The sequence below is a fragment of the Salmo trutta genome, chromosome 33 (assembly GCF_901001165.1).
Source record: "Salmo trutta chromosome 33, fSalTru1.1, whole genome shotgun sequence".
Taxonomy (NCBI): Eukaryota; Metazoa; Chordata; class Actinopteri; order Salmoniformes; family Salmonidae; genus Salmo; species Salmo trutta.
In genome coordinates this window covers 30465947-30485525 of record NC_042989.1, presented here as the reverse complement: position 1 = coordinate 30485525, position 19579 = coordinate 30465947, and the positions used below count along the sequence as shown (strand labels likewise).

Below are 19579 nucleotides of genomic sequence, written 5' to 3'. Positions count from 1 at the left end.
TTGATGTCTTCACTATTATTCGACAATGTAGAAAATAGTATAAATAAATAAAAACCTTGGAATGAGAAGGTGTTCTGAAACTTTTGACCGGTAGTGAATATTAACAAAAATGCTGAAAAATGTACTGAAGATGCAAGAGTGGGGAGGTTGACATCAAGGCTACTGTAGCACAAGCGGAAACCTTCAGAGCTTTCTTAATCTCTGTCTCTCTCTATTGTAGCATGCAACAATGGATACACTAATTCTCTATCTCCCTGCCCTAACTAACCCTGTTCTCTGAATATAGTTCTGTAGTCAGAAGTATCTTTTGTAGTCAGAAGAATCCGTTCACCAGTGACACATCAAACCCTGAATCTGAACACAGCTCTACATCTACACCAGCGGAACATGTAAGTAGACTATATCATCATTGCCTCAGTGTTTCAGTTCAACTCTATTAAACATTCTCAATACTCACAGTTTGATTATTGTAGGACAGTCATTATTTTAAAGTACTTAAATGTTTTCACTCCTCAAATGTTGTGTAATGTCGAGTTTGCATCCCTCAGTTGTGTAGAAAAGATCCAGTTATATGCCTCAATAATTAATAATAAAAAATAAGCCACTGTCTTAATTATAGATGTCTATTCCTTTCATATGGTATTCAGGCATGTACCGTCATTTCTGGACTATTAAGCACACCTGAATATAAGCCGCACCCACTGAATTTAAAAAAAATATTATTTTGAACATAAATAAGCCGCACATGTCTATAAGCCGCAGGTGCCTACCGGTACATTGAAACAAATGAACTTTACACAGGCTTTAACGAAACACGGCTTGTAACAAAAATAAATAGGCTTTAACGAAACACGGCTTGTAACAAAAATAAATAGGCTTTAACGAAGCACGGCTTGTAACAAAAATAAATAGGCTTTAACGAAACAAGGCTTGTAACAAAAAATACAAAATTAGCAGTAAACAGTAGCCTACCAAGAAAGTCATTGGTCACCATCTTCCTTCTCCTGTGCACTGAAACCATCTCCTTCGGTGTCGGAGTTGAATAGCCTCAGAATTGCTTCATCCGATATTGGATCGTTTTCATTGTCGCTCTCGTCACTTTCATCCGGAGGCAAATCCCCCGCTGAGCCCTCTTCAACATGCAGCAGTCCAGCCTTTCCAAACCCGTTGATGATAGTGGATTTTTTGACAGTGCTCCACGCTGTCAGGACCCACTGGCAGACTTGACCATAAGTTGCTCTTCGCATGCGGCCCGTTTTAGTGAAGAATTTCTCCACTTGCCATCCAAGCCTCCCGCTGAACACGGAGCGCCACCTTAAATGCACGATTTACACTGATGTCGAGTGGCTGCAAATACTTTGTTGTACCCCCAGGAATCAGGGTGACAAAATGACTACCGTAATCAGAATGATGGGAAGTTTGAGAGCGCTCGATTTAATCTAAACAGTAAACAAAAATAGTTGTTTGACCTTAACCCGTTCGGCAATTTCATTGGTCTAATGAAAGCTTCATGCCGCCAAAAAACTGAACACGTCACAGAATGTGTTTTTTTGGAGAAAAAAAATTGAAAGCGGGAAAAATCCATACATTAGCAGCGTCATTGTTGGGGCTAGGGGGCAGTATTGAGAATTTTGAAAAAAATATGTGCCCATTTTTAACTGCCACCTACACCAACTCAGAAGCTAGGATATGCGTATTATTACCAGATTTGGATAGAAAACACTCTGAATTTTCTAAAACTGTTTGAATGGTGTCTGTAAGTATAACAAAACTCATATGGCAGGCAAAAACCTGAGAAAAAAAAAAGAATTTTGTGGCTGTACTATTTTTTTGAGTCATTGTTTAATAGATAACACAGTGAGAAAGGATTCATTTCGCAACTCCTACGGCTTCCACTAGATGTCAGCGATCTTTATAAAGTTGTTTGAAGCGTCTATGATGAACAGAGACCGGATGACAAGGAAGAGAAGTTGACCTCCCTGGGATGTCGTCACTTCATTATTGACTGCACCTGCGCAATCATGTGACGCGAGACATTTTTCAAAAACGTTTTTCTAGACACAGGAGAGGTCGGGTTGAAACATTACTGATGTTTCACGTTAAAAATGGCTCTAAAGATTGATGCTAAACAACGTTTGACATGTTTGAACGAACGTAAATAGATTTTTTTTTTAAACTTTTTAAACTTTTCGCCGTGACTTCCCACCCCCCCGCGCTACTTTTTAGTAGCCACCGAAGCCTAACAACTTGGAGTTATTTGGACTTTGTCATTATGAACTTTGTCAAAAGAAACCACATTTGTTGTGAACCTGGGATTCCTGGAAGTGCCAATGGATGAAGATAATCAAAGGTAATGGATTATTGACAATAGTATTATTGATATTACATGGTTACAAGATGATGCTAACCTATATAGCCTAGCCTATTGTTCTTAGCACAGCACCCGGTTTATTGCAACTTGTGATTTCCCAGTAAAGTTATTTTGAAATCTGGCAAGACAGTAGCATTTACGAAATGTTAAACTATAATTATTTGAATGACAATATTATAATTTACCAATGTTTTCGAATAGTAATTTTGTAAATTGTAACGTTGTTCACCGGAAGCATTTCAGAGAAGAAAAAAATCTGAATTTCACCGCTACTGTAAAATGCTGTTTTTGGATATAAATATGAACTTGATGGAACAAAAAATGCATGTATTGTGTAACATAATGTCCTAGGAGTGTCATCTGAGGAAGATTGTCAAAGGTTAGTGCATAATTTTAGCTGGTTATCTGTTTTGACGCCTGTCTTTGAATTGACAAAACATTACACACAGCTATTTTCAATGTACTCTCCTAACATAACCTAACTTTATGCTTTCGCCGTAAAGCCTCTTTGAAATCGGACAATGTGGTTGGATTTAGGAGATGTTTATCTTTCAAATGGTGAGAAATAGTTGATTGTTTGAGAAATTGAAATTATTAGATTCTTGCAGTTTTGAATTTCCCGCCATGGTCACTTGACAATGAATCCCATTAACGGGATCAGATCCCCAATTAAGCCGCGAGGTTCAAAGCTTGGGAAAAAAGTTGCGGCTTATAGGCCGGAATTTACGGTAGTTGGATCTGCTCAAGTTTATTTATGTTTTATATGTTTTTATTTAAACCTAACCCGGACGACGCTGGGCCAATTGTGCGCCGCACTATGGGACTCCCAACCACGGCCAGTTGTGATACAGCCTGGAAACGAACCAGGGTCTGTAGTGACACCTCAAGCACTGAGATGCAGTGCCTTAGACCGCTGCGCCAGTCGGGAGCACTTACAACGATCATCATGTTGACATTAGACCACGTTTCAGGTCCTGAGCGCCACTCGGGACCACTCACAACTATCATCATGTTGACATTAGACCACGTTTCAGATCTTGAAATATCGGACAAACATTTTGTACTTTAAAGGGTTCATCTGCAGATGCTACAGTACATACATTTTTTTTTACATACTATAAATGAATGAATGATATGTACCCATTGATTCTTGACGAATATAACTTAGAAATGCCTCATGAGCTTAGTTCAACTGTCATACTCCCAAAATATAAGCTTGTTTTACTCCAGTGTTTATAGACAAAATAAATGTAAACAAACACTGTATAGCCTCAAAGCATGGTTGAAACAATAATTTTTATATCATGGATGGTCAGTCCTTGCATCCTTAGCTCTGTCTATGAATTAAAGAGTGGTTACATTTCTCCAGCCTCGACCCTTAGCTTTTTACCGAAACAGTGGTGGGGAAAGAGATTTGTTATTATTTCAACTGCAGATGGCGCCATTAAAACGGCTGCAGTGCAGATCGAAGGTGGTCTAGTTGCTTTCTAAGAGACTGCTGATTTGGTGTTTTCAATCTGCATTTCAGACACTTGCTGTTGTGACAAAATTAACACCTGAAACATCCATAGGATTTACAGAAATGTCATGCAGGTAACAATGTATTGCTGATAACATTAATACAGTTGATTCAGAGGATTTGTGTTAATTATTGTAACTAATAATTGTCCTGTGTCCTCCAGGCTTCAGTGCTCCCATGCAGGTCTGTTCCAGTGCAGTTTGACAGGGCTGGTGTTTCTGATGAAGGGGAAGGGGGAGGTGCTGTACAGAACTGTCCAATGGGATGAGAATCTCCTGCACTCCACTGGCCAGACTCCTGCAGGACCCCTGTTCAGTATTGAGTGTCTTCAGGGGTCTATCTGTCAGCTACATCTCCCACACTGTGAGATTCTCTCTGGTGAGTTACACACCACTCTCACAACTATCATCAAGATGACCAATACAACAGCCAAATGACAGTGGATGAGTAAGATATATTTGTTTTGCAGGAGAGGGTCTTGATTCCCTGTCTGTGGCCCATGTTACTGGTGACAGTGTGGAGGTTTTACCACCACTGAGGGTGACTGACACACACGTAGTGGTGAACATCACAGACCTCTCCTTATGGGGCCTGGTCAGAATGTTTAAACCCTTCCTCTCGATCAAGGGACAGGTGCTGCCTTTCCTCCAATCATTCGGCCATCCTCAGTCAGTTCTGAATGTGATCGTCCTGCCATCGAATGTGCCTCTTAATGAGGTACAGACCAAATCCATGTGCTAACCAAAACATGTCTTGTCATGTATTTTATATTTTACAACTGTGGTGCTAAAAATGTCTTCAAAAAATAATGAAATCATAAAAAATACTATTTAGTTTTTTTTTATACAGTTGAAGTCGGAAGTTTACATACACTTAGGTTGGAGTCATTAGAACTCATTTTTCAACCACTCCACACATTTCTTGTTAAACAAACTATAGTTTTGGCAAGTCGGTCAGGACATCTACTTTGTGCATGACACAAGTCATTTTTCCAACAAATGTTTACAGACAGATTATTTCACTTATAATTCACTGTGTCACAATTCCAGTGGGTCAGAAGTTCACATACACTAAGTTGACTGTGCCTATAAATAGCTTGGAAAATTCCAGAAAATGATGTCATGGCTTTAGAAACTTCTGATAGGCTAATTGATATCATTTGAGTCAATTGGAGGTGTATCTGTGGATGTATTTCAAGGCCTACCTTCAAACTCAGTGCCTCTTTGCTTGACATCATAGGAAACTCAAAAGAAATCAGAGCTATTTCCAAACGCCTGAAGGTACCACGTTCATCTGTACAAACAATAGTACGCAAGTATAAACACCATGGGACCACGCAGCTGTCATACTGCTTAGGAAGGACATGTGTTCTGTCCCCTAGAGATGAATGTAATTTGGTGCAAAAAGTGTAAATTAATCTCAGAACAACAGCAAAGGACATTGTGAAGATGCTGGAGGAAACAGGTACAAAAGTATCTATATACACAGTAAAATGAGTCCTATATCAACATAACCTGAAAGGCCGCTCAGCAAGGAAGAAGCCACTGCTCCAAAACCGCCCTGAAAAAGCCAGACTACGGTTTGCAACTGCACATGGGGACTAAGATCGTACGTTTTGGAGAAATGTCCTCTGGTCTGATGAAACAAAAATAGAACTGTTTGGCCATAATGACCATCGTTATGTTTGGAGGAGAAAGGGGGATGCTTGCAAGCCGAGGAACACCATCCCAACCGTGAAGCATAGGGGTGGCAGCATCATGTTGTGGGGGTGCTTTGCTGCCGGAGGGACTGGAGCACTTCACAAAATAGATGACATCTTGAGGATGGAAAATTATGTGGATATATTGAAGCAACATCTCAAGACATCAGTCAGGAAGTTAAAGCTTGGTCGCAAATGGGTCTTCCAAATGGACAATGACCCTAAGCATACTTCCAATGTTGTGGCAAAATGGCTTAAGGACAACAAAGTCAAGGTATTGGAGTGGCCATCACAAAGCCCTGACTTCAATCCTATAGAAAATTTGTGGGCAGAACTGAAAAAGCGTGTGCGAGCAAGGAGGCCTACAAACCTGACTCATTTACACCAGCTCTGTCAGGAGGAATGGGCCAAAATTCACACAACTTATTGTGGAAAGCTTGTGGAAGGCTACCCAAAACGTTTGACCCAAGTTAAACAATTTAAAGGCAATGCTACCAAATACTAATTGAGTGTCTGTAAACCCACTGGGAATGTGATGGAAATAAAAAGCTGAAATAAATCATTCTCTCTACTATTATTCTAACATTTCACATTCTTAAAATAAAGTGGTGATCCTAACTGACCTAAGACAAGGAATTTTTACTAGATATTAATGTCAGGAATTGTTAAAAACTGAGTTTAAATGTATTTGGCTAAGGTGTATGTAAACTTCCGACTTCAACTCTGTGGCTTTCCTTTTGACAGGAAATGGTGTAACTTTGTTCAACTTCAAAAAGCTTTTTTTTTCTTCTTAAAACATGGTTCAAGACAAAACATTCAGGTAGTGTTCAATACCCCCCTTTTAGGTCTTCATGTCCTCATTGATAATCATCTGTTATTCTGTGGCAGGTGAAGCAGCAACAAACAGGGAACACTTACATACCGGTCTGTTCGGATTGCACTCTAAGTCGAGGGGGAAAATACAGTCTCTCCTGTGATCTGAAGAAGATACAGGACATCTACCCTAAAGCTAAGGTAGACTCTGACTGATGTTGTTTACAGATGATGTCACATACTGATGATGATGTCGCATAGTGATGATGTCACATACTGATGATGTCACATAGTGATGATGACATCACATTGTGCCAGATGTACACTCATGGCCGGCTCCCCACGCCCACCCACCTATCAATCAATCAATCAATCAATCAATCAAATTTATTTATAAAGCCCTTTTTACATCAGCCGATGTCACAAAGTGCTATACAGAAACCCAGCCTCAAACCCCAAATGTAGGTACACGGTGGCTAGGAAAAACTCCCTAGACAAGCAGGAACCTAGGAAAAAACCTAGAGATGAACCAGGCCAAATAAAAATGTGATTCACATTTTTTTTTTAAATCTTCACATTTTCAAGCAGTCCATTTATATTTTCCAACGGGGCTATACATTTGGGTGAGGTTTTTTTCTCGCCTGAGTATCCTCGTTTCACTGCCAAAAATAAAATGAAACCATCTTGTGTTCAGCGAAATAACAACACAATGTCAAATACAGGTAGCCTAGTCAAATAATTAACATCCAATCACATTAACCCTTACTCTCTCGCGAGAATTCCACTAATGGTGGCTCAGTTGGTAGAGCATGGTGTTTGCAACGCCAGGGTTGTGGGTTTGATTCCCACGGGGGACCAGTACAGAGAAGAAATTTATGAAATGTATGCATTCTCTACTGTAAGTTGCTCTGGATAAGAACGTCTGCTAAATGACTAAAATGTAAATATGTAGCTGCTGCTCATTCCGTTTGCCCGAAAATTGATAAATGGTTAAAAAAGTAAGGCCCATAGAGACACATACCAGCTCTACTGGTAGTATTGCTACTACCAGCAGTACTACACCTACACCTGTTGATGACACAAGTTGCTCTGCTTCCACGAGCACATCCAATGCTAGCATCAGTAATTCTGCATTTGTTGTTAGCCCAGCTAGCATTTACACTGACAGTTGTGAATCTGATGCAGCCGAAGAGCTACTGCCCCCTTACCCGGGAAAGCACCGAACAACAGACAGGGACGTTGGACCATCGAAGAGGCGCAAATATGATAAGAACTACATTGATTTGGGGTTCACTTATATTGGGAGTAGGGTCTTTCCTGAAAAGGATTATCTCACAACTCAATGAAACCTTCACTCTTGCTCAGACATTTAGAAACAAAACATGGCAATTGAAAAAAATAAGCCACTGGAGTTTTTTTGGCGAGAATTAATATGACTTTCAAGTAGTAAGACATGTATAAAAGCAACAGATACCATTAATAAGAAGGGACTAGAAGCGTCTTATATGGTGAGTTACCGAGTGGCCAGGACAGGCAAGCCCCGTACTATTGTGGAGAACTTACTTCTTCCTGCTGCCGCGGATATGACTGGGACAATGCTGGGGGAAAAGGACAAAAAACTATACAGACAATACCTCCATCAAACAACACTGTTTAACGGCGCATCAGTGACATGGCAGGAGATGTTATGAAACAATTACTGCTTCGCATACAAGCCAGTGAATTCTATGCGTTGCAGCTGGATGAGTCAACAGACGTGGCGGACCTGGTGCAGCTCCTGGTATATGTCCGTTACGTTTACGGGGGTCAACTAAGGAAGACATCCTCTTCTGCAAACCACTGGAAACCAGGACAACAGGAGAGGATATTTTTAAAATACTGGACAGCTTTGTGACATCAAATGGACTTTGGTGGTCAAGATGTGTTGGTATCTGTACTGATGGCGCAAAAGCCATGACAGGGAGACATAGTGGAGTGGTAAGGCGCGTGCAAGCAGTTCCTCCCAACGCCACTTGGGTACACTGCAGCATCCACCGAGAGGCTCTTGCTGCCAAAGGAATGCCTGGCAGCTTGAAAGAAATGGTTAACTTTGTTAAAGCAAGGCCCCTGAACTCTCGTGTATTTTCTGCACTATGCAATGAAATGGGCAGCGACCATGTAACGCTTTGACAACATACAGAAGTGCGCTGGTTATCAAGGGGCAAAGTATTGACACATTTTTTTTATTGGGAGACGAGCCAAAAGTTTTCTTTACTGACCATAATTTTCACTTGTCTGACCGCTTGCATGATGACGAGTTTCTCACACGACTGGCCTATCTGGGTGATGTTTTTTCTCGCCTGATTGATCTAAATCTAGGATTACAGGGACTCTCTGCAATTATATTCAATTTGCGGGACAAAATTGAGGCTATGATTATGTCAAGTCCTGACCAGTATAAGGGGTTATTTGTTATTGTAGTTTGGTCAGGACGTGGCAGGGGTGTGTTTGGTTAGAGTGTTTCGGGGTTTGTTGGGTTAGGTTCTTGTTAGTCTATTTCTATGTTAGTTCTAGTATGTCTATTTCTATGTGGTGTTTGTTGGGTTGACCTTCAATTGGAAGCAGCTGCTCCTAGTTGCTTCTAATTGAAGGTCCTATTTAAGAAGGGTGTTTTTTCTTTGGGATTTTGTGGGTAGTTGCTTCCTTGTTTAGTGTTTGTTGCACCTGACAGGACTGTTTCGTTTTGTTCTTTTTGTATACGTATTTAGTTGTTTCTCCTTCTTCAAATAAAAAGAAAATGAGTATACATATTCCCGCTGCATTTTGGTCCAATCCTTACGACAACCGTGACAGATTAAGAAGTTGGAGCTCTTCTCTGTCTGCATTAACAAGGACAACACACATGTCTTTCCATCGTTGTGTGATTTTTTGTGTGCAAATTAACTCAAGCTTACGGACAATGTCAAATGTGATATAGCGAAGCACCTGAGTGAGTTGGGTGTGCAATTACGCAGGTACTTTCCCGAAACGGATGACACAAACAACTGGATTCGTTGTCCCTTTCATGCCCTGCCTCCAGTCCACTTACTGACATCTGAACAAGAGAGCCTCATCAAAATTGCAACAAGCGGTTCTGTGAAAATGTTATTTAATCAGAAGCCACTGCCAGATTTCTGGATTGGGCTGCGCTCAGAGTATCCTGCCTTGGCAAATGGCTCTGTTAAGACACTGATGACCTTTGCAACCACGTACCTATGTGAGAGTGGATTCTCGGCCCTCACTAGCAAGAAAACTAAATACAGGCACAGACTGTTTGTGGAAAATGATGTGAGACTGAGACTCTCTCCAATACAACCCAACATTGCAGAGTTATGAGCATTCTTTCAAGCACACCCTTCTCATTAACCTGTGGTGAGTTATTCACCATTATCAATGAACAAATAAAGTTTTATATGTAAGATGGCTAAATAAAGAGCAAAATTATTGATTATCATTATATTATTATTTGTGCCCTAGTTCTACAAGAGCTCGTTGTCACTTCCCACAAGCCGGGTTGTGACAAATTCACACTCATTCTCATGTTTAATAAATGTATCGTATAGTGTGTGTGTGTGGCAGGCTTACAATGATGGCAAAAAACAACATTTGAGAGTGCGCTGACCCTGGTGCTAAAGGGGGTACGCAGCTGGAGGTTGAATGTTTGAAGGGGTACGGGACTATAAAAAGTTTGGGAACCACAGTTCAACTCTGTTACTGGTTGTTGCTCCTCTGCTAATATAGGAAACATACCAGAGCATCGGATGTCCGAGTGCCTTTGACTAGAAAATGTTTTAACACGGCAGCGACACCAAGCGATAGGACGGCCACACGCTGCTTTAAGCTGTTCATCGTTGTGGTGTGTCTGAGATACAAGGAAAGGGTTTGATAACAGCACAAGTACAATTTACAATGTAGTCTAATCTAGTGTCACTTTGTGTTTCAGCGTATTCAGATTTACTGGGACTATGGTCCAAACTACCACCCCACCTTTCAGGTGTTCCTGAACCCAGACACGGAACATGTAGAGCTGAGACTTCTGGAAAGAGGGGCTGATGGACATGAAGTGTGGGCAGGACGTGTCCTTCTGCCAGGTAAAACTATACAATTATTATTTTAATTAAAACTTTAAAATACCTTAGCCACAATGTCCACAGTACTGCTGGTTCCTCTTTTCTCATTGGTTGGCTACCATTAAGATTTCTCTAACATCATGTTCAGTGGGTACAACAGGACAAAACATATTTGGAAACTTGAACTTGTCCAATAAGGAACACTCATTTTTTGTTTTCCATTAAAAAAAAACATTTAGCAAACATAAACTCAAATGAACATGGTAAAGGTGCCCGATATCTAAATTAGTTCTAAGATGAAAGATGAAATCCAGCTGTGTTTGGGACCTCAAGGCCTGTATATGAGAAGGTTTTCTTTAAACCCATCCAACCACCATTCCCACCTTACTGTGGACCCATCAGTGATGTGGATGGATTAGTGATGTTAGAAGGGATTATCTGCTGCTGCACTGTGCTCGTAAACACTGGTGTTACACAGCATACATAATTGTATACAGAGGTTCATGTCTTTGTTTTCCTGATTCTCAGGTTCTGTGTTAGTGGGAAGGGATCAGGCTGAGAACAGTCACAGTGATTCTGCAGAGAAGCAACTGCATTCTGTACGAAAGGACTTTGTGGATCGTGTGTCAAAGTCGGTTGTTGACGATCTGCTGGATGGACTTCTGCAACAAAAAGTGATTAATAACCATGAAATGGAGACAGTAAAAGTGATTCCTGAGAGGGCAGAGAAGGCCCGGGAAGTCATTGACATGGTGCTGAGGAAAGGAGCTGTTTCATGTTTAATAATGAAAACCCTTCTGGTTGAACTGGACCCCTTCTTATGCACAACGCTTGGCTTCAGCTAAAACATTGTCAGAGTATGATGCATTGATGAGCATGTCCTTTGACGTCTACATTTTGGAATTAGCGTGTTAGGCTGATCACTTCTCTATCATTCAACATAACCTCAACCTCAATATGCAATGTATTGAACTCTCTTCAATAAGCCAAACATGTTGGATTTCAGGTTAGAGTGTGAATAGTGTATATAATGTCAAGTTGAATCATTATAAAATCACAGATGAATTGCACTTTTTCTATTTTTATATTGTCTGTATTTTGTTTTTATGTCCTTTTTGTGCTTGATGACATACGGTGTTTTAATATAGAGCCGCAAACCATCTTATTTTATTGAACTGGACAGTTAACTTCTCATTCCACTATAACATGTAACGTGAACTAGTGCCAATCCCGTACAGTCACTCCATGATAATGGTTTGATATGATTGATCTTTTAATAATAATAGCTATCATTTTGACTGTACATAGCAATTAAGTAAAATACTGATGACCATTTTGAAAAAATAGGGGGGGGATTATTGAATTTGTATCAAAAAATATATTTATAATCATTAGATTGTAATTGATTTGATTATCTCTGTATTAATTTCCTATGTTTTCAAAACTTAAATAAAGAAGATATTAAACCTAGCAATCATTGATCAGAATTGTCAGGGTTGATCTCTATAGTGAAACACCTATTTCATTTCTGGTAGTCTAACACAATCAACATGTAATGAAGTGACAACACAAACACTGTTTTACACACCAATTACGCCTCATTAGTGTTCATGGGACTCCAATATAATCACAACTTGTTGATGATAAGACCAGGTAGCGTTGTAACACTTCACTTTAACAAGGCACAGAGTAGGGTTGTCTCTCTCACTGATGCTTCTCATTAATAGTCCTTAAATGGTCATTTAGCCAAACACTTCAGAATAGACATCTAAAACTGACAATACAGGAAACTCAGGTTGTTCTACTGGGTTTCTACAGACAATGACATATAGTGTATCATATTCTCACTGTGTGCACTGTGCAGAATCATTGTTTTGGCTACAATTATGATCAATGAATAGCCTACTAGTTCGGTAACGTCAGTCAGGTGTGTGTTTTTCTGAGAAGAGCTTTTTTTTATCAGATATTATTGCGCAGATCATAGAAAATGTATGTCCTCTGCTTTGGTTGTCCATCATCTTAAACTCTGTGTGTAACGGCGAAATGAGAGAAACCAACTAATTTATGAACTTTTGAATTAATGCATAATTTCTGTATCTAATGTGTACATGGGGCAATTTCCAATGTTCTCCTTTATATAGTATGGATGAGTTCAACACCCAAAATGCAAGACGTCCTGTACTTCCTGAATGAATACTAACACTGTGGTATTTCTCTCTTTTTCGTTTGATCATATTTATGACCAATACAAACCTGATCACATCACTGTGAAGGACAGAAGATTCTCACTGTCCCTATGGACCATATTGATTTCAATACGTTTGAATTTATTGGCTAGATGTCTTTCATGGGCTGGTTAAAACATCCATTGCCATTCCTCTGGTCATGGGTCAGGTTTCTAGGATTAAATGAAATAGAGGTATTTCAGAATATTGAGACATAGAGACTAACGTGAGCTGTTGGACTCGCCATCGACCTAAGAGGTGTCTTGGTATTTGGAGGAGCCGTAACGGATGGATGGAAGCATGGATGGATGGATGGGTGGAAGGATGAGTGAAAGGAGGCATATGATGTTGTCTTTGGTTCCTCTTGTCCCCTTACCGTATTGTCACACAATGTGGTCCAAGTATGTTAAAGTACTACTATATATTCTTGTTACATGACTGTCTTCTTTCTGTGAAAGATCCATATGAACAAAGAGATTGTTGTCTTATGTCTTGGTTGTCTGTCCTCTTTAGTTTGTTTCTGAGATGTACAGTCCATTACTCTAGCACTGTGTTATGTTGTATAGAAACACAATCTGGTTTATAAATAACTGTTGAAAACAGGTATTTCAATAAATGCTAATATGATTGTTGATGGATGTGCATGTATCTCATCTCTCCTCCCGGAAGTGAACATGTCATGATGTGAAACCAGAGACAGAGAGAGCATGTGTAGGGTTTCCTGAGTTTCAGAGTTTTTTCTGACCACATGACGAAAAAGTAGTAGGACCATGACTCCACTCTGCAGAGCAGAACTAACACCCTGATACCATGGTATCAGAACTAACACCCATACTGCCCATGTATACCATGATAACAGAACTAACATCCATTACTGCCCATGTATACCATGGTAACAGAACTAACCACCATTACTGTCCATGTATACCATGGTATCAGAACTAACCCCCATACTGCCCATGTATACCATGATAACAGAACTAACACCCATTACTGCCCATGTATACCATGGTAACAGAACTAACCCCCATACTGCCCATGTATACCATGATAACAGAACTAACACCCATACTGCCCATGTATACCATGATAACAGAACTAACACCCATACTGCCCATGTATACCATGATAACAGAACTAACACCCATACTGCCCATGTATACCATGGTAACAGAACTAACACCCATACTGCCCATGTATACCATGGTAACAGAACTAACACCCATACTGCCCATGTATACCATGGTATCAGAACTAACCCCCATACTGCCCATGTATACCATGGTAACAGAACTAACACCCATACTGCCCATGTATACCATGATAACAGAACTAACACCCATACTGCCCATGTATACCATGGTAACAGAACTAACCCCCATACTGCCCATGTATACCATGGTATCAGAACTAACACCCATACTGTCCATGTATACCATGATAACAGAACTAACCCCCATACTGTCCATGTATACCATGGTATCAGAACTAACCCCCATACTGTCCATGTTTACCATGATAACAGAACTAACCCCCATACTGCCCATGTATACCATGGTATTGCACCTTCTCATATAAAGTCCATAAAAGTAATCAACTCACTGACAGATTTAATACTCGGTGATCATACCTAAAATATTTTTTTACAACAGCACTGATTAAATTAATTCAACCACTAAAGCTCAGTCAGATATTTAGCCTACTAGTCTCTCTAGACAGATGGGCTGCCTCCCACAATGTACCAATGTTCCTGCTTTGCCTACTAGTTCTGAGTTTTTGAGACTATGGGATAATCTCTATTGCACAGTCCTCGTGTCCTCTTTCCTCCTTAAAACCCATTGGAGGAAAAGGTCAGAGGAGAGGGACCTCTGGCTTTCTCATCCAATGGGTTTTGAGAAAAGGCAAGGAGAGAGGCTCCGAGGAGTATGCAATTGAGATTCTCCCAATATATTTACCTGTTCAGGTTGGATGGGATGGGCTCCAGAGCTGCGCCACAAGTTTTTTACTTTCTCCTACTCATTTACTTACAGTGGGGGGAAAAAAGTATTTGATCCCCTGCTGATTTTGTACGTTTGCCCACTTACAAAGAAATGATCAGTCTATAATTTTAATAGTAGGTTTATTTGAACAGTGAGAGACGGAATAACAACAAAAAAATCCTGAAAAACGCATGTCAAAAATGTTATAAAATGATTTGCATTTTAATGAGGGTAATAAGGATTTGACCCCTCTGCAAAACATGACTTAGTACTTGGTGGCAAAACCCTTGTTGGCAATCACAGAGGTCAGACGTTTCTTGCAGTTGGCCACCAGGTTTGCACACATCTCAGGAGGGATTTTGTTCCACTCCTCTTTGCAGATCTTCTCCAAGTCATTAAGGTTTCGAGGCTGACGTTTGGCAACTCGAACCTTCAGCTCCCTCCACAGATTTTCTATGGGATTAAGGTCTGGAGACTGGCTAGGCCACTCCAGGACCTTAATGTGCTTCTTCTTGAGCCACTCCTTTGTTGCCTTGGCCATGTGTTTTGGGTCATTGTCATGCTGGAATACCCATCCACGACCCATTTTCAATGCCCTGGCTGAGGGAAGGAGGTTCTCACCCAAGATTTGACGGTACATGGCCCCGTCCATCGTCCCTTTGATGCGGTGAAGTTGTCCTGTCCCCTTAGCAGAAAAACACCCCCAAAGCATAATGTTTACAACTCCATGTTTGACGGTGGAGATGGTGTTCTTGGGGTCATAGGCAGCATTCCTCCTCCTCCAAACACGGCGAGTTGAGTTGATGTCAAAGAGCTCCCTTTTGGTCTCATCTGACCACAACACTTTCACCAGTTGTCCTCTGAGTCATTCAGATGTTCATTGGCAAACTTCAGACGGGCCTGTATATGTATTCTTGAGCAGGGGGACCTTGCGGGCGCAGCAGGATTTCAGTCCTTCACGGCGTAGTGTGTTACCAATTGTTTTCTTGGTGACTATGGTCCCAGCTGCCTTGAGATCATTGACAAGATCCTCCCGTGTAGTTCTGGGCTGATTCCTCACCATTCTCATGATCATTGCAACTCCACGAGGTGAGATCTTGCATGGAGCCCCAGGCCGAGGGATAGTGACAGTTCTTTTGTGTTTCTTCCATTTGCGAATAATCGCACCAAATGTTGTCACCTTCTCACCAAGCTGCTTGACGATGGTCTTGTAGCCCATTCCAGCCTTGTGTAGGTCTACAATCTTGTCCCTGACATCCTTGGAGAGCTCTTTGGTCTTGGCCATGGTGGAGAGTTTGGAATCTGATTGATTCATTGCTTCTGTGGACAGGTGTCTTTTATACAGGTAACAAGCTGCGGTTAGGAGCACTCCCTTTAAGAGTGTGCTCCTAATCTCAGCTCGTTACCTGTATAAAAGACACCTGGGATCCAGAAATCTTTCTGATTGAGAGGGGGTCAAATACTTATTTCCCTCATTAAAATGCAAATCAATTTATAACGTTTCTGACATGCGTTTTTCTGGATTGTTTTGTTCTTATTCTGTCTCTCACTGTTCAAATAAACCTACCATTAAAATTATAGATGCATCCTTTCTTTGTCAGTGGGCAAACGTACAAAATCAGCAGGGGATCAAATACTTTTCCCCCCACTGTATCTAGAACGTCTGTTTATGAGAGAAGGTATGTAAACTATTCTTTATCTTTAGAGTTGTTTAATATTTTTGGGGAATCAGTACAAGATTATTTCCAGACAATTATGTTCATCATCAAATAATCAAATATATTTTAGACAATGAATTTAAGGCATTAGTCCCTAGTCCCATACGCAACAACAATAGGTTTTTTATTCTGTGTAGGGCAGTCTCTCCCATAGTTCATATTTCCTGGCTATGAGCATTTTTCCATTGATTTTAAATGACTCATTCTCATTCTGATTTTTGATGAGAATAGAAATTAAGAACATTAAGAGCCATGAACGGGGTTCACAGGATGGCAGAAAGGACATAAGAACAGTTGGATAACAAAACAAGCACTGTCATGTAGGAACTATCTCCTTCAGGAGTCTAAATACAAAATCTTGTGTCTATCTGACGTATTGTTCATGAGAAGATAATTGCAGATTGATTGAGCATTAGTGTTACATATGCAAAGAATGAGTTGTTAATCATTTCCTTGTTTTTTGAGATATCAATACTAAATTCAGTGAGGTTCATCTAAGACACGTCAATGATAACGATGCCAAGTTTCAAGTTGATAGGCTACGATGGATTGGATTTACAGTGGTTTAAATTAACACATAAAATCAGATTTTTAATCTTATGGGTCCTTGTGGCAATGAGGAATGACACTTACACAACAAAGTTTCAATCTTTAGGTCAAATGAGGCGGTCGATATGAGGGTTTACTTGAGACAGTTTATAACAGATTTGCTGTGAACCCCTAACATGACAATTGATGTTTCAAAGTAACTTGAAGACTAAAAATAGGAAATTTTAATTTATTTTAATTTTATCTTTATTTAACTAGGCAAGTCAGTTAAGAACAAATTCTTATTTACGTTGACGGCCTACCAAAAGGCATCCTGCAGGGACGGGGGCTGTGATTAAAAATAAAAAATAAATAAAATATAAATATAGGACAAAACACACATCACGACAAGAGAGACAACACAACACTGCATAAAGAGAGACCTAAGACAACAACATAGCAAAGCAGCAACACGACAACACAGCATGGTAGCAACACAACATAACAACAACATGGTAGCAGCACAAAACATGGTACAAACATTATTGGGAACAGACAACAGCACAAAAGGCAAGAAGGTAGAGACAACAATACATCACACAAAGCAGCCACAACTGTCAGTAAGAGTGTCCATGATTGAGTCTTTGAATGAAGAGATTGAGATAAAACTATCCAGTTTGAGTGTTTGTTGCAGCTCGTTCCAGTTGCTAGCTGCAGCGAACTGAAAAGAGGAGCAACCCAGGGATGTGTGTGCTTTGGGGGCCTTTAACAGAATGTGACTGGCAGAACGGGTGTTGTATGTGGAGGATGAGGTCTGCAGAAGATATCTCAGATGGGGGGAGTGAGGCCTAAGAGGGTTTTATAAATAAGCATCAACCAGTGGGTCTTGTGACGGGTATACAGAGATGACCAGTTTACAGAGGAGTACAGAGTACAGTGATGTGTCCTTTAAGGAGAATTGGTGGCAAATCTGATGGCCGAAAGGTAAAGCCGCTCGAGAGCACCCTTACCTGCCGATCTATAAATTATGTCTCCGTAATCTAGCTTGGGTTGGATGGCCATCTGAATCAGGGTTAGTTTGGCATCTGTGGTGAAAGAGGAGCGATTACGATAGAGGAAACCAAGTCTAGATTTAACTTTAGCCTGCAGCTTTGATATGTGCTGAGAGAAGGACAGTGCACCGTCTAGCCATACTTCCAAGTACTTGTATGAGGTGACTACCTCAAGCTCTAAACCCTCAGAGGTAGTAATCACACTTGTGGGGCATTCTTCTTACCAAACCACATGACCTTTGTTTTGGAGGTGTTCAGAACAAGGTTAAGGGTCGAGAAAGCTTGTTGGACACTAAGAAAGCTTTGTTGTAGAGCATTTATCACAAAATCCGGGGAGGTGCCAGCTGAGCATAAGTCTGTATCATCTGCATATAAATAGCTGAGAGCTTCCTACTGCCTGAGCTATGTTGTTGATGTAAATTGAGAAGAACGTGGGGCCTAGGATCAAGCTTTGGGGTACTCCCTTGGTGGCAGGCAATGGCTGAGACAGCAGATTTTCTGACTTCATACGCTGCACTCTTTGAGAGAGGTAGTTAGCAAACCAGGCCAAAGACTCCTCAGAGACACCAATACTACCGTATCAAAAGCTTTGGCCAAGTCAATAAAAATAGCAGCACAACATTGCTTAGAATCAAGGGCAATGGTGACATCATTGAGGACCTTTAAGGTTGCAGTGACACATCCATAACCTGTGCAGAAACCAGATTGCATACCCGAGAAAATACTATAGTCATCAAGAAAGCCAGTCGGTTGATTATTGACAAGTTTTTCCAACACTTTTGATAAACAGGGCAAAATAGAAATAGGCCTATAACAGTTAGAATCAACTCGATCCTTTAAATAAAGGATGAACCGTGTCTGCCTTCAAAGAAATGGGAACCTCCCCAGAAAGGAGAGACAGGTTAAAAGGTTGGAGATAGGCTTGGCGATGATAGGGGCAGCAACCTTAAAGAAGAAAGGGTTTTTGGGGTCAAGTTTAAGGAGCACCTTAACCTCTCTAGGGTCGGCGGGACGAAATCGTCCCACCTACGTAACAGCCAGTGGAATCCTGTGGCGCGTTATTCAAATACCTTAGAAATGCTATTACTTCAATTTCTCAAACATATGACTATTTTACACCATTTTAAAGACAAGACTCTCGTTAATCTAACCACACTGTCCGATTTCAAAAAGGCTTTACAACGAAAACAAAACGTTAGATTATGTCAGCAGAGTACACAGCCAGAAATAATCAGACACCCATTTTTCAAGCTAGCATATAATGTCACAAAAACCCAGAAGACAGCTAAATGCAGCACTAACCTTTGATGATCTTCATCAGATGACACAACTAGGACATTATGTTATACAATACATGCATGTTTTGTTCAATCAAGTTCATATTTATATCAAAAACCAGCTTTTTACATTAGCATGTGAGGTTCAGAACTAGCATACCCCCCGCAAACTTCCGGTGAATTTACTAAAAATGTACTAAATTACTCACGATAAACGTTTATTAATCCCCTGCCACAGCTCATTTTATTAATCCCCTGCCACAGCCCATTTTATTAATCCCCTGCCACAGCCCATTTTATTAATCCCCTG

At 40.5% G+C, this 19579-nt stretch overlaps 1 protein-coding gene across 2 annotated transcripts in view; it reads left to right on the top strand.

Moving 5' to 3' along the window:
* Window positions 1–13347, top strand: part of LOC115172822 (GTPase IMAP family member 8) — a 40143-nt gene extending 26796 nt beyond the window's left edge. For both annotated transcript variants that reach the window (XM_029730609.1, XM_029730608.1), the window contains 7 exons: window positions 287–389; window positions 3900–3964; window positions 4054–4268; window positions 4360–4607; window positions 6478–6603; window positions 10364–10511; window positions 11019–13347. In XM_029730609.1, the coding sequence (XP_029586469.1) occupies window positions 287–389; window positions 3900–3964; window positions 4054–4268; window positions 4360–4607; window positions 6478–6603; window positions 10364–10511; window positions 11019–11335 (1222 nt within the window). In that variant the 3' untranslated portion in view covers window positions 11336–13347. The remainder of the gene's footprint in view (window positions 1–286; window positions 390–3899; window positions 3965–4053; window positions 4269–4359; window positions 4608–6477; window positions 6604–10363; window positions 10512–11018) is intronic.
* The last annotated feature ends 6232 nt before the right edge of the window (window positions 13348–19579 follow it).